Raw genomic sequence first — 15,272 nt, 5'->3', positions numbered from 1 at the left:
GTGCACATAAAATTTCACTTCATTTCAGTAAATACATAGAAATGGAATTACAGGGTCTTAGAGTAAGACAAAATAATTGTGTATAGAGATAGTTCTAAGTCTACAAAAGAAGTACTAGAATTTATCTAAGTCACAAGATAAGAATATTGAAAAGTCACTTGTATACATTTGAATTCTATATATTAGCAATAAACACTTTGAAACATTTTGAAAATGAAAAGAATAATGCCAACTTATAAAAACATAAAAATTATGAAATACTTAGAAATACATTTTTAAAATAAATGACATACTGAAAACTACAAAACACCAATGAGAAAAATTAAATAAGACTTACAGAAATGTTAGAGATATACCTTGTTTATGGATTGAAAGACTCAATATTATTAATATGTCAGTTCATTCCTTTTCCCCACTTTTCTTTCTTACCTTTTTTAGCGTTTCATTATACCTCCACTATTTGTTTACTAGTATGTGTGCTATAACCATCCCCCCAAATATGTTGCTTTCTTTGGCATTAAGGAATTATTTCTGAAGAGATTTTTAAGATGAGAATAAAATATCGTTCATATTTACTATTACTTGCACCCTACATTCCTTTGAATAGATCTACATTTTCATCTAAATATCATTTTCCTTCAGCCTGAAGAAGTTCCTTAACATTCTTTGTTGTACTGGTCTTCTGGTGACAGATTCTCTCAGTTTTTGTTTGTCTGAAAATGTTTTTACTTCACGCTTTCTTAAGGATATTTTGGGGGTTATAGAATTCCAGACTGACTTTTTCTTTCAATACTTTAAAGACAGTGTGCTCTTTTCTGGCTTGCATTGTTTCTGATGAGAAGCCTGCAGTCATTCTTACCCTCTTTCCCTGTGTATTAATGTGATGCATGAGTTTTAGATTTTCTTTTTATCACTGTTTTTTTAAAATTTAGTTATGATTTGCCTTGGTATGATTTGGGGGGGGGGTTGGTATTTATGTTGCTTGGGATTTTATTCCAAAATCCATTTTGAGCATCTTTTATAAACATGTATTTGTATATTCTTAATTAATTGAAGAATTTGGGGATTTTTTTTTAGAATTATATTTAAAGACTATTAACCTCAGCAAGTAGGATGGTAACAGTTTATTTTATAAGTACTTTTCTAACTAATGTCTCTTAATTTTTAGGAGTCATTTAGGGATTTTTGGTATCATTGCAGTTATATATGTCTGTATTGAAAGAATGTATTCCCTTTCCCCTATATTTACCTCTAAATTTTATATTATATAGTATTTTTAATTTAGTACTTAATTTGTTGAAGTATTGACAACAAATTAAAGACTTTAAGTTAAAGTCTTAACTTTAAGACTAAACACTTAGTTTTTTGATTTGCATAATTAACCAATTCAGGTCAATTTAAGTTTTCAAAATATGGTTACACATAGCTATAATAAAATGAGGTGAGGCTGCTCCTGGAAATCTCCACCCCTTTGCAAGAGCCCTGATGATATGTCTACCTCCTACCCCTTAAAGTTCCCTTACTCTTCTCCCTTCAGGGAGAAAGTGTTTTTAGAGCATGAGCTCTCCCTTCTCCATTCCTTGATTAATGAATAAAGTTTCTGCTCTGCTATACCAAAACGTGTGTGTGTGTGTGTGTGTGTGTAAATAATAAAATGAGTTGTTTTTATCCATATTTAGGTTGAAACTCATGGTGTTATCCCTTTGTTTAAATATGTAAAGTGGTCTTCTAATTACAGTTCATTTCTAAGATAATACTTTGGTTTTTACCATAAACTATTTTTGCTTTGAATTTAATAAGGACTTAGCAGAGTGAAACATTAATGGAAGACTGTTTATTATCTCATGTTCTTTTTTAGGCCTGATCAACCCCGAATAACCAAAGATGTAATTTGTTTTCATGCTGAAGATTTCTTAGAAGTAGTTCAACGAATGCAGTTAGATTTACATGAACCTCCACTGTCCCAGGTATATTTTAAACTATTATTATCTTCAATTTAATTTTTATTGTGGAAAAGACTTATTGGTATTTCTTGTTTTGTTTTGTTTTATTTTAGTGTGTCCAGTGGGTTGATGATGCAAAACTTAATCAACTGAGGAGGGAAGGCATTCGCTATGCCAGGATTCAGCTGTATGATAATGACATTTATTTTATTCCAAGGAATGTTGTTCATCAGTTCAAGACAGTTTCAGCTGTATGCAGTTTAGCATGGCATGTTCGTCTCAAGTTATATCACTCAGAGGAGGACACTGCTCAGAATACAGTTACTCACGAAACATGCACATCACCAGATTCCACATCATCAGTTCTTGGACCTCACACTGACAACATGATTTGTGCTGTAAGCAAAACCTCCTTGGATTCTGTTTTTTCAGACAGACTTCATTCTAAATATGAATTACAGCAGATTAAACATGAACCTATTGCAACTGTAGGAATCAAGGAAGAACCTGTGAATGTTTATATTCCTGAAAAGACTGGAGCACCAAATAATATGGATGGCAAGAATGTTAAAGCAAAATTGGATCATGTTCAATTTACAGAATTTAAGATTGATGTGGACTCTAAACTTGAAAAGAGCAACAAAGATTTAAAGGAAGAAGTGTGTCCTGGAAGTCTCATAAGTCTAGTTGATACAAGGCAACATAGTTCAACGCATTCAAATCAAGAGAGAAAAGATGATAACATTTTGTGCTAAATTTGTATATACCATTTAAAATTGTTTTTTTTCTTAAACTTAATAATGTAATAAAGATTCGTGAATTCTGAAAGCAAGCCAAGAACTTGCTCCCAAGTCTGTTACAAATTATAGTTTATGTAGCTTTGTAACATTCCTCAGTGCCTGTCCGTAACTGTGAAGTATCAAAGCACTTAGGGCCAGATGCACTGTAAACATTGCAGGTTTAAACAAAAGGAGTCTTTAAAAAAATCATTTGAGTTGGAGTTGTAGGTTTTAGAATAGAGCTGACATTAACATATATATATATATATTTTGTAATATGAGCCAGAATTCTTTTTTGACAATTTAAGGCTTTTCCATAGAGCTTATTTATACCGATTTTTTCTTCATTTTAAATGTGTCAGCACTGTAGTGTAAATAGCTTTAAAAAAACCTTTTTAGTGTGATTTATACTGAAATGTGAGCCACTTAATAAAGGTTCATAATAATATGTTTTCTGTTGGGTCTGCAAAATAACCCCACCAAACTGACAATTCAGTTAAATCATTTATTTGATCTATTATGTTTCTGCTGGTGTATCCACTTAGAGTGCTAATGGAGTGCAAATGTATGTATTCAAATCTTGTGAATATTTAAATTCCCCACACTGTGCAAGCATTTTTAAAACCAAGATTCAGTTATGAAAGCATATTTATATGTGTGTGTGTATGTATGGGAATATATATATATATGTTATCATATTTTGCATAACTTCTTAAATTGCTGAATAAGATGAATATGTGAAACTTCCTATACTCCCTGGAATACATTTTTAAATATTTATATTCAACATTAAGAGAGCAGTTTAGGTAATAGAAACAGTTTTATAAGTTGGGAGAAACAAGGTCTGTTAGTGATATTTAACCCTTTAACTAATGAAGTTATGTGACCGGATTATATAGCCCTATAACATGAATTTTCTTTGTAGTGTATGGAATAAGAAGTTGAGAAAATTTTCTTACTAATCAGCACCCATACTATACCTAATAGTAGCTGAGAAAAAATGTTCAGTTACAGAAAGTTTAATTCTGAGAAGTTAAAATCCTCTATTACATTTTTCTTGAGGAACAGAAGGAAAATATGGCAAATACAAAATATTAAAATAAGGGCAGTGACTCAACTGCCATATACAAAGAGATAACTAACAAAATAAGATTTGTTACCTCATCTTTCTAAGCATCCCTCTCCCTACCCTAGCAAGGTAAACAACTTAGAGTATTTTTTTCTTTTTTCAAAAGAAGCTCTAGAAAATAAAATTGGGATAGGAAACAGGATTGCCAGTGCCTAGCTAAAGATGATTAAAACAAATCTCTTCAGTAATGGACTTCAGCACTGTTTCAGATTGCTTCCACTACTGTAATTAAAAGTCAAACAAATGTCTTCAGTGTATGCTTTGATGTTAGGAACTCTGCTGGTTGCAAATCTATTTTCTTTTACTTGAATTTGGTATTTTTCTGGGCTCATACTTTGGTTGATTACTTTCAAATGGGGTTCTTTGTGCTGCCTTTTGAGCTAGTGTTGCTATTCCACTTTGAGTGGTTTCTGCTCCAGCTTCATTTGTGGTACCCATAAAACTGCTTTATCTCTCTGGTTAGGGAGAAGCTTACTTAGAGGCATTTCACCAGAAAAAATAAACTGCAGCAATGATGTCATTTCTGGCCTCCAGTTTAAAAGGGTAGGCAAATATTGTAAGGAAATCTCAGTGGTTAGTAGAAAATCAGTATATTTGCAACATAGGAATTTTCATGACGTAAGGAAAGTATAAATCATGCAAATGTAAATAGGGATTTTGTTTTATATATTACTTATCCTGCTCCTCACCACCTTTATCTTCTATTTTTAGCTAAATTTATGTATTTTCACCTGCCTTTTGGGGAGACAAAAGTTTATAACAAACCAGTATTGAAAATTGAGAGAGAATGTGGTAAAAATGTTTAGGTTTTTCTTTCTTTAAGTGAAGGGTAACATATTTAACAAGGTTCGTTTTAGCTTCAGTTTTCCAGTGTCATACACATAGATGCATGAGACCATACTGTAATAAAATGTCTTTAGGGTATCCCTCCAAAATATATGAGCCTTAAACTTTTAACTTAAAGACATACCTAAAACAACCAGAGTGGTCGCTTTTAAGTGTCGTTTCCTATATAACCTATAGTCAAACTTCTCCATATTTTGGAATTTTAATTGTTTTGTAAAATGCATACATCTCTGTGGAGGTGAAATACAAGTTAGTGAACACAGATTTCAAGATACAGCCTTGTCACCTTGAGTAATGCTTATGTTCCTGTCTTATGGGTTATAATTTAAAAATTCTCTTCAGATGCAATCTGAGAAGTTGTTGGCTACGTTTGTTACATACAAACAATTTTTATTTCAATATTGTATTATATTAATGGTTTCCTAGTTAGTACATTCCAGTTCTTATCTGAACACAACTTTTTTTCTGTTATTTCCAGTTTCTTGGACCAGAATAATGAAGCACTTAAGATACAGCTTCTATGTGAACTTATACTATATAGAATAAATAGTTGTTATGTAAATTATTAAATTGCCATACAGACCTTTACAAAAAAAAAAACTAAGGTACCTCAGTGGTGTCTGCTACAGTGATTTTTTTTCTTTTTAATTATTTTTGTTCATATCCTTTTAGCTAAGTAATATATATTCCATACTCAGGTTAGCTGGTTAGCTATCAAAAGAATTAAGCATTTGTGATATTTGGTTGAAAACTTTACTAAAGCCATATTCATTATCGTCTTTGTCACTACAGCTGTTGACCTTAAATAAAGATTAGGTTGATCTAGCACAACACTCTGTGTGTGTGTGCATGTGCCTGTGCACGTGTATGTGTATAAGGTTATTGGAAATACTGTTTGTTTCCGCATATATTCATTTTTAATCCATTCTTTAACTTTGTGGGGGCGGTGGTCATGGAGGGTAGGAAATATTTTATTTCTTGGATTAAGTCTCCAAGGTATTTCATTAGTGTTCCTGAGTGTAAAATAGGTTTTTCCCAAATACTTATGGCAGGTAAGATCATCTTTGTAAATAATAGATTTGCACTGTTTTGGTAAATTTGGATTCAGTTATTTTTTGGATAGTTTCATTGTCATGTAAAGCAAATATCTCAGTTCATTTTGCGTTTTTAGCGAAGGTGCAGGATTTATTTTTGGAGTTTGAGAGGAACTTTCCTTGTCTTCCACCTTTCAATAAATACTAAAATTGATAACCATAATCTTTTTCCATGTTTTGTAATTATTTTCTTATATTTGACATTTTACTTTCATCTTGTCATATTTAAAAATTCTTGTTTCTCTATCTTCAACAGAAACCATAAGATCTTGAAAGTGATTCCAATCTGAAAATCATTTTTTACTCTTAAAAATATCAAAAATTGACTTAATGCCAACAGAGAAGAATGTTAAAGATCACCTTAAACAAGGTCGCTAAGCTAGTAAGGTATGGGTTCTGGGATGGCATGGTAAACTGCCTCCCTTCCCTCTGGATATGACTATTTTTATCCCAGGAGGAGAGGACAAAAGTACCATTGATTTCAAAATACTTTTAGGCTGGTAAAAAGTGACATGATGGGTTTTATCTTTAGAGTGGTAGAACAGCTCTTTCTTCATCTTTCTTCCTCCTGTTTAACTACTTTGATATGTACACAAAATTTTACTGGTTTTAGAATGTGCTATTTCATGGAAGAGTTCTGTTTGATATGATTGGCTCTGGCAATATACCTCAGATAAGAAAATTAAGAGGACAACTCAGGAGAGGTATAACATCCTTAATCTCTGTCCTGGCTTTTCTGTTCAGTTTTTCCTGTAACCCACTGCATATTGCAGATGGGAGTGACAGCTTTCTAAAACGTTAAGCACAAGGAAGCTAAAAGCAGAGATGTCTTTCCTTTTTAAGTTCACAGGCGTTGTATATCATATTTCTACTAGGAGAGCAGGGAAAGGAGGGGGAAAACATCTTGCATTTTAGATTATCTTCCCTTCGGGATTTCAGACCCAATCAGGGAATGTGAATGACCTGAGAACAAAATGTGGGAAACAGAATTATGTTAACTAGAAATTAAAACTTACTACTCGTATGCTCTATTACCATTATCTACCTTCCAAGAACTGCACTGTTAAAATATGAGAACTTTGGATCCTTCAGTACATTTTGAAGTTCAGAATTTATGCATTTGTTTTGAAAATGTTAAATCTTTACACTTTCCTATAAAGGTCATTGCTATTGTACTACTGACTACTACTAAGTGTGCAGACTCGCAAGTCAACATAGTTGCAAATATTTTGCATAATAGTGTTTAAAATTTTATTTAGACAGTTCAGTCCCCACCCAGCTGTCAAGTTTCTTCTTCAGATGCAGTTTTATGTGAAAAATCTCGTCTGTCATAAAAAAAAAAAAAAATCTTGAGTATGACTTTTATGCTCTTTTTTCCATCCGTCTTCCTGACTGACAAAGTTCTTAGAAATCTGTCTGCTTCACTTCCTCATCTCACTACAATTTCACTTTAATCCTCATATTTAACCTTTTAGCTGAAGTGATTCTCTCAATGGTCACCTTTTGACTACCACATCCAGTGGGTGCGTTTCTTAATACTTCTGTTTAACCCCTGTAACACTTGTTATCAATCATTTACTCATTAAAGCTCTGCATGACCTGTTGTGGGTTTTTTGTTGTTGTTGTTGTTTTCTGTTTCTTCGGATGGCTTCTTTTACCTCTCCACCATTGTTTAATGCAGTCTCTATGGTTCTTCCCCTTAGGTCTTTAGGCTTTGTCCCTGAACTATCTTCGTGACCCCATGACTTCAGTCAGCCTTGGTTTCTCAAGGCCATCTCTAATGACCCATGTAATCAAATCTAAATTCTTCTCCCTTGCTCCCAAGAATTAGCTGTTCCATTCCCTCCTAATTTTGTTATTGCATCACTGTCTCTCTCTCTGTGCGGTCATCTCATGGTAATCTGATTTCTCTATCTTTTCCTCTGTGTACAGTTGACCCTTGAACAACATGGGCTTGAATTGCGAGGGTCCACTTACACACATATTTTTCAACAAATACGTACCACAGTACTATACAGTCCGTTGTTGGTTGAATCTAAGAGTGTGGAACCTTGCATATGGAGGGCTGGAGGGCCAAGTGTAAAGTTATAAGTGGATTTTCGCCAGCGTGGAGGTCAGCGCTCCTAACCCCCACGTTGTTCACACGTCAACTCTACAATATACCATGAGATTTTCTCGAGTCGACCCCAGAAATGTTCGTCTACTCTTCTTGTGGTAGTAGCTGTTCACAGTCATAGTAGATGATCATCTCACCTAGACTCTCACAATAGCATAACATGTTCTAGGCTGCCTGCAGTCCTCTGACCCTACCCCCATTCCAGCCCATTACGTTACCACCAGATTAACCTTTCTAAGACAGATACGGTTGCTACTCTTAGAAATATTCCATGGCTCCCAAGAGCCTTTAAGATGGGGCCCTTCTTTTTTCCAGCCTTATCTACTATAATCTCTTCCATTTGATGTGCTCAATTTTCAGCTTTACCAGATGGCAGTACTTGCCATTTCCCTTGTGTACTTTTAAAATTCTTTGCCTTTGCTGGGGAAAATCTGCCTCGTATACAACATGGTGAAATCTTACTTCTCTCTTCAAAACTCCAGTTAAACCATCTCTTCTGTGTATCTTTTACTGACCTCATCTGTGCCAACGGTCCCCTCACCTCACAGCTGATATAGATCCAATTATTTCCTCTGCTGCTTGTGTCCTTTCTTCACATCATTAACATTTGTTAAGTGTATGTCAGGCTCTAGCTAAACCATGAGTTAGAAGTTACAAATTTTCTTTATCCCTTTGTGTCCCCAATACCTAATATATATATAGTACACTTGGTGTTCAATAAATATTTGAAGGAACAAAAGTTGAACCTTAACTTTATTGGGATGGAAAAACAAATTATGTAGGTTTCTATAATTTAAAACATCCATCTCTGACTTAATTCGTAATGTAATTCTAGAATTGCAACAGAAAGAAAAGTGGAGAAAATTAGATCAGTGGGCACTATAAAGAGATGAAGTTTCTATTTTGTACTTACTACAGCCTTATAGATAGTTTAAGAAGCTACCTGTTAGCTATCTAGGCCCATTGGGCAATGTGGAGAGAGTAAGTATTGTAAAGATAATTATACCTATAAAACTTGTTCAACTTTTTTCCCTTCAACTAGAGATACACTGAAAATTATTACAAATTAAGGATAAATTTTAACTATACCTAAAATGATAAAAATAGCAAATATAATTTTCTTTTAAATTATTATTATTTTTTGGCTGTGTTGGGTCTTTGTTGCTGCACATGGGCTTTCTCTAGTTGCGGCGAGTGGGGGCTACTCTTCGTTGTGGTGCGTGGGCTTCTCATTGCGGTGGCTTCTCTTGTTGCAGAGCACAGGCTCTAGGCGCGTGGGCTTTGGTAGCTGTGGCTCACGGGCTCAGTAGTTGTGGCTCACAGGCTCTAGAGCACAGGCTCAGTAGTTGTGGCACAAGGGCTTAGTTGCTCCGTGGCATGTGGGATCTTCCCAGATGAGGTCTCGAACCTGTGTCCCCTAGCATTGGCAGGTGGATTCTTAACCACTGCACCACCAGGGAAGCCCAGCAAATATAATTTAAGAAGCATCTTAATATCTCATAGTCTGAAGCAGAATTTAAGTATTCTAAGTCATATTTGGCAAGATAAAGTCTGGTTATCTGGTTGTCAGGCATTCTGATTAAGCTTGTGTTGTTCTCCCTATTGATACTATGAATAAACATTCAAAAATTGAAAATATTGAAGCAAGATGATAACATGCACTAGTTTTGTCTTTATTCTGTTACAGGAGTGGGACAAGGACATACAGGTGGCACATTTTCACAAAGTTCTGTAAAGCCACTTCACTGGGATGATATGCTGAGGGCGTTTGTAGCAGTACAGCTGTGGGTCATTAAAGGGGGATAGTACACTTGTATAATGCTGAGAAATTTCTTCACTAGTCTGTATTTCTCATCTATAAAATAGGGGGTAATACCTATTCTGTTAATTGGTGGTGAAAATTAATGACAGCACATGCCAAATGCTTATCTAGCACATTGCTTGGTATATCAGACACTACAAACGTTAGCTTCTGATCCTGGAATTAACATAGTAAAAAGAATAGTTAGAAGAGCTGTGTGCTGGGTCACCCTAATTTCACATCTTCTTCACATCACTTCTATGTATTCCTGTCTCTAATTTTGGGCAGAGCATAGGCATCTGGCAAGAGGAAAAAGTTGCATCAAGGGGTCAAAGGTGAGGTATGGTGGAGGTAGGACATCAAAAACAAACTTCTTCCTAGTTCACTATTTTGCTCAGGGATGGCAATTCAAAATCATGTCACAGACTGTGGTAGTAAATTTGCTTTATGGTATAGGATTACCAGTATGGTTACAGTATGATTGGCTAACTTTAATACAGGGCAAGCAAAATGAAAGTAAAATATTGAAGTGTAGATCCCTCTCAAGCTTTTAATCCAGTGTTGTCTTTATGTAGCATCTGGTAACTGGTATCTTCTGTTGATGCTTTCTATTTTTTTTTTTTTCTTCAATAGGAAACCTATTTTTGGAAATAGCATTTGGAGTTAAACTTCTCCATTTACCAATGACCATGGGCTAATTTCATTTCATTTACCTGGGCTTTAGTTTTTCTATCATGAGGAGGTTTTTTGTTTTTTTTCCTGTGTACCTTCTTTATCTAAGTTATGAATTCTTTTTTTTTTTTTTTTTTTTTTTTTTTTGTGGTACGCGGGCCTCTCACTGCTGTGGCCTCTCCCGTTGCGGAGCACAGGCTCCGGACGCGCAGGCTCAGCAGCCATGGCTCACGGGCCCAGCCGCTCCGCGGCATGTGGGATCTTCCCGGACGGGAGCACGAACCCGTGTCCCCTGCATCGGCAGGCGGACTCTCAACCACTGCGCCACCAGGGAAGCCCCTAAGTCATGAATTCTAAGGACACCAATAATACTTTGAGGAAGAGTGATGTTTACTCTGCAAACATGATCAATCAAGGATAAAGGAAACCCCTTTGTTTAATGTAATGCTAAAAGAACTCTGCTAATTTTCCTCTCAATAGAGAGAAATAACTTTTCTTTATGATGCAGGTGCATAGTAATATGCCTGCCCCTATTTGAAAATGGCTCTGTGGTTTCCTCTCCTTTTTTGGCCATCACTTCTGTTCATTAATCAATATCAGTTCCTCTTATTTGCTGCACTGTGAAAAAGCAAAGTAGAAACCAGATGACCAAATACTAAGGTTAATAACTCTTAAAATTACAGTAAGCTGTAGCCCACGGATGGATCTCTGCTCCTTGAAGCTTTATGCAACTATTTTTCTTAATGCTTGGAAGCTCTCCATTGGTGGATTTGTGGTCATGTTTCATGTGGTAATGGATGGTGCCACCACATCTGGTTTCTATGTTCATGAAATGTTGAATAAGTCATGGTTCCTTTGAATATCTATTTCCTACTTTTCATATTTTTAATTGCTATAGAAAGTTATTTTGTTCACATGTTGCTTTTACTCAGAATTTTTTTTTTAAATAAATTTGTTTATTTTTGGCTGCATTGGGTCTTTGTTGCTGTGTGTGGGCTTTCTCTAGTTGCAGCGAGCGGGGCTCCTCTTTGTTGCGGTGCGCAGGCTCTAGGCATGCAGTCTTCAGTAGTTGTGGCACGTGGGCTCAGTAGTTGTGGCTCGCAGGCTCAGTAGTTGTGGCGCACAAGCTTAGTTGTTCCGTGGCATGTGGGATCTTCCCAGACCAGGGCTTGAACCCGTGTCCCCTGCACTGGCAGGCGGATTCTTAACCACTGCGCCACCAGGGAAGCCCTTACTCAGACTTTTTGATAAGTATTTGCCCAAACCAGTTTAAGTTACTTCTTCTCTGTGTTGACCTGGAAATTAATGACTTAACTAAAACCTTTCAAATTTAAGTTTCTTTCTTAAGGCAGAATGTGTTCTTTTTATAAACACCATCAGTAAACATCTCTATTATAAAGGAGGTATCTTATAGCTAAAACCAAGGGGAGTATATTTTTCTGCAATACTTGTTTATGTATTATGAACATGTTTTGCTTTTTCCGTCTGTAAGCATAATTTCTTTTATGTCTCTCATTCCTTACCGTTGTAAAGTAGGCTGTGATATTGTGATTTATAATAGGAAATATGTATCTAATCTTCATCCCTGTTCCTGGCATAGGAATCAGATACCCTTGGAATTTCCTAAGTGATTAGTGTGATTAAGGTGTCTTTTGAGCTTATGTTAGTGAGGAGACTCTTGGAAAGCTCCTAGGTAACCTATGGATTTGGGCTGGTTGCCAGGGGAACCAACCTAGCAATTAAAGAGTTGAACCTTTCAGTCCCCCTCTCCTCACCAGGGCTGGGGGTTGAGTTCAATCACCAATGGCCAATGATTTAATTTTAATTAATCATGCCTATGTAACAAGTCTCCATAAAATACCAAAGGACAAGGTTCAGAAAGCTTCTAGGTTGGTGAACGTGAGGAGATGGGGAAGAGTGGTGTGCCCAGAGAGCTTGGAAACTCTGCACCCCTTCCCCATACCTTGCCTTATCAATCTCTTCCATCTGGCTGTTCCCGAGTTAATATCCTCTTACAATAAACTGGTGTTCTAGTAAGTCAAATGTTTCTCTGAGTTCTGTGAGCCGCTCTAGCAAATTAATCAACTTCAAGGAGAGGGTCATGGGAACCTGCATTCTAAAGGCGGTAGGTCAGAAGCAAGGTGACAACCTGAATTTGTGCCTGGCATCTGAAGTGGCAGAGGGGGTGGGGGTCACGTGCAGTTTTCTGGGACTGAACCCTTAACTTGTGGTATCTGATGCGATCTCCAGATAGTGTCAGAACTGAGTTAATTCCTTGGTGATGTAGGGAAAAAACATACACATCTGGTGTCCGAATCGGGGAGGCACACATTAATAACTTACTGCTGCTTCGGGTTGTTTATTTAGTGTGGCAGTATACCAAGTTAAGTAACAAGAGTTCTACTTCCTGGGATTCTTTCAGATACTATTACAATGGATTGATCCTCATGTGTGAACAAGCTGGTTATTGTGTTGCCTATTACATATAATTCTTACTGAACTTTTCTCTCTTTTCCTTGGAGACCAGTCCCACATTTCCTCTTAGTAACGTCATATAGAATTTCTGCTTTTGCTTGTTTCATGGCCTAGCTCAGGGGTCAGGAAATACTGCCAATAGGCCATATTTAGGCCACTACCTGCTTTTTGTATAGCCTGTAAGGCAAGAAATGTTTTTACAGTTTTAAATGGTTGAAACAAAAATCAAAAGAATAATATGTTGTGATATGTGGCAATCATACAAAATTTAAATTTCACTGTCCACAAATAGTTTTATTGAGATATAGCCACAGTCTATGGCTTCTTTCTCACCACAAGAGCCAAGCAGTTGTGACAGAAACCATATGGCCCACAAAACTTTAAGTATTTACTATATAACCCTTTACAGAAGTATTTTGCTGACTCCTGGCCCAGCTGATTGTTTACATGTGGTGCTGTTCCTTCTTTTCTCTGTGAGAGCTTATACTTAGATGATACTTTCACAAATACAGGTTTTCCTAAACTACAAAACCCTCCTATCTGGTTTCTCACAGAGATTACAGCTTTCTTCTGCTTTGAATGTATTAATAATAGATTCCAGTGACCAAATAGTTTAGATCTCTCAATTGAATTAGGAATACCTGATCAAGTCTTGGAACATTATGTTCCCCATATTAACTATCCTTCTTAATCCTATTTTTACATACCCCAAATACTAATATATACCAATTATAAGACAGGGAAATATTTGTAACTGATCAGTTTTTTATTTATTTACCCTACCTCTGTAGTTTCAAACAAAGAGTTAAGCAGTATTCATTTGTAGTGTTGTGGCTGAAACTTTGTCATATTATCTGTCTTTACAAAAGAGAACTAGATCAAAATGCTATATTTAAGCAATCCTCTCAAGTATTAGCAGCCAGAAACCACTTTTTTGTTAGATATTTTTTAAATGAACAAAATACTATTTTAGATACTCCCAAAGCTAAGTGAGAACATCACCCTGACCCTGCTTTAGGGTTATAAGACACTTAAGACTCTTGGGAATGCTTGTAAGTACTGCCACCTACACTTCACTGGAATTGGTTAAGTACCCTCATAGGGTGATCTATAATTTTTCAAACCAGGACACTTCTAAGAATGAAAGGGGAACTAACTCCCTGAGACCCCAGGACAATAGGCATAAACTGGACTTTCCTGACGTAACTGGGATGTATAGTTCCCCTAACGTTAGAAAGAGGCAAGCTTCTGCTCTGTTTTAATATGCTACCTCTAATTTATTTGTTTCAAATAGCAGGCAGAGGTAACAATGAACTTAGCCTAGATAAAAAACTGTCAAACTCTCAGATTCTTTCTGAATGTAAACATGAAGTGGTGCCCCTAATTATTTCAGTAACTGTGTTTTTCCTTCATAATCGAGAAGCACTATTTACTTTGGTAGTAATGGGGCATGATATATTAAACTTCTACCCAAATATGTAGGTTAAAGGCTTTATATTTACTTTAAATGTTGATCACATACTTAAAACAGATTATTCAATAGTCAAGTAGAAAAATTAAGATCCAAAACAAACTTTATTTACACAGGACAATAAGGGTACTAATAACTCAAATATTGAATAATTAAGTTTTGGGTTGACTAGAAGTCCACGATTCAACAAGACTACTTTATGGAAGCAGTATAAAATTACATTTGATATTTTTCTCAGTTCTCTGGCATTCTTCAAGCTTGCAAGGATTCAGAACACTTTAATGATAGCTTGTTGAACAGCAATAAAATGAGATGATGTCCTTAGAAGTCAGTCTCTCACAAAAAAGACGTTATATCCAAGCTCTATCAAAGCCCCAGCCAGTAAGGCCCATAAAGGAATGAAGACATAGGACAGGTTCATGGTAGTAAACTGTTCCAGTTTAGCACACAGTGCAAGGCAGAAGGCTAATTTAAGTAACATTGCAATGAGGTACCAGGCTTTTTTTTTAATATTGTGTGATCCATGTCGAGGGTCAAAGCCAGACTTACATCGCCCAGCCATTTTCACAATCAGCATGACAAGAAGGATAGTATCAAATATCCAGACTGGAATAAATATGAGGAACCAGTTCCAAGGTGCCTTCTCATCCAGTTTCAGCACCAACATGATCAAGAAGAGTAATGTGAAAAGCCAGGTGAGTAGTACTCTCTGAGCCAAGGACATTCTCATTTAAACAGTTTAAAGAGGTTGTTGCAGAGTCGAAAAAAGGGAAATATACCCTAAGAGAAGGAAAAAAAGTCAAGATTGTTTTGATACCAGAAAAAAAATGTTTTATTCCTGGTTTACAAAGCTGGCTCTTTCCCACTCACATATTTCCTAATTTTGAAAACATCCTACCAGTCTTACTTTCATCATCTATAAAACCTGTAGCCATCTTTGACAACA

General features: G+C 35.9%; 2 protein-coding genes across 2 annotated transcripts in view; one reads left to right on the top strand and one right to left on the bottom strand.

The window, feature by feature from the left end:
* RSBN1L (round spermatid basic protein 1 like) overlaps nt 1-2,699 on the top strand; it is a gene marked incomplete at its 5' end in the record, with an annotated part of 62,756 nt that extends 60,057 nt beyond the window's left edge. The window contains 2 exons of the mRNA XM_079711179.1: nt 1,859-1,967; nt 2,057-2,699. Of these exons, the coding sequence (XP_079567305.1) occupies nt 1,859-1,967; nt 2,057-2,698 (751 nt within the window). The 3' untranslated portion in view covers nt 2,699. The remainder of the gene's footprint in view (nt 1-1,858; nt 1,968-2,056) is intronic.
* An 11,712-nt stretch (nt 2,700-14,411) lies between these two features.
* TMEM60 (transmembrane protein 60) lies at nt 14,412-15,056 on the bottom strand (the record flags this gene model as incomplete). The annotated part of the gene is made up of 1 exon (XM_079711207.1): nt 14,412-15,056. The coding sequence occupies one exon, from the start codon at nt 15,054-15,056 to the stop codon at nt 14,655-14,657; it is 402 nt and encodes a 133-aa protein (XP_079567333.1). The 3' UTR covers nt 14,412-14,654.
* Between the last annotated feature and the right edge of the window lie 216 nt (nt 15,057-15,272).

The sequence above is a fragment of the Hyperoodon ampullatus genome, assembly GCF_949752795.1.
Source record: "Hyperoodon ampullatus genome assembly, chromosome: 9".
NCBI classification, from domain to species: domain Eukaryota; kingdom Metazoa; phylum Chordata; class Mammalia; order Artiodactyla; family Ziphiidae; genus Hyperoodon; species Hyperoodon ampullatus.
This window is presented reverse-complemented; position numbering and strand designations above follow the sequence as displayed.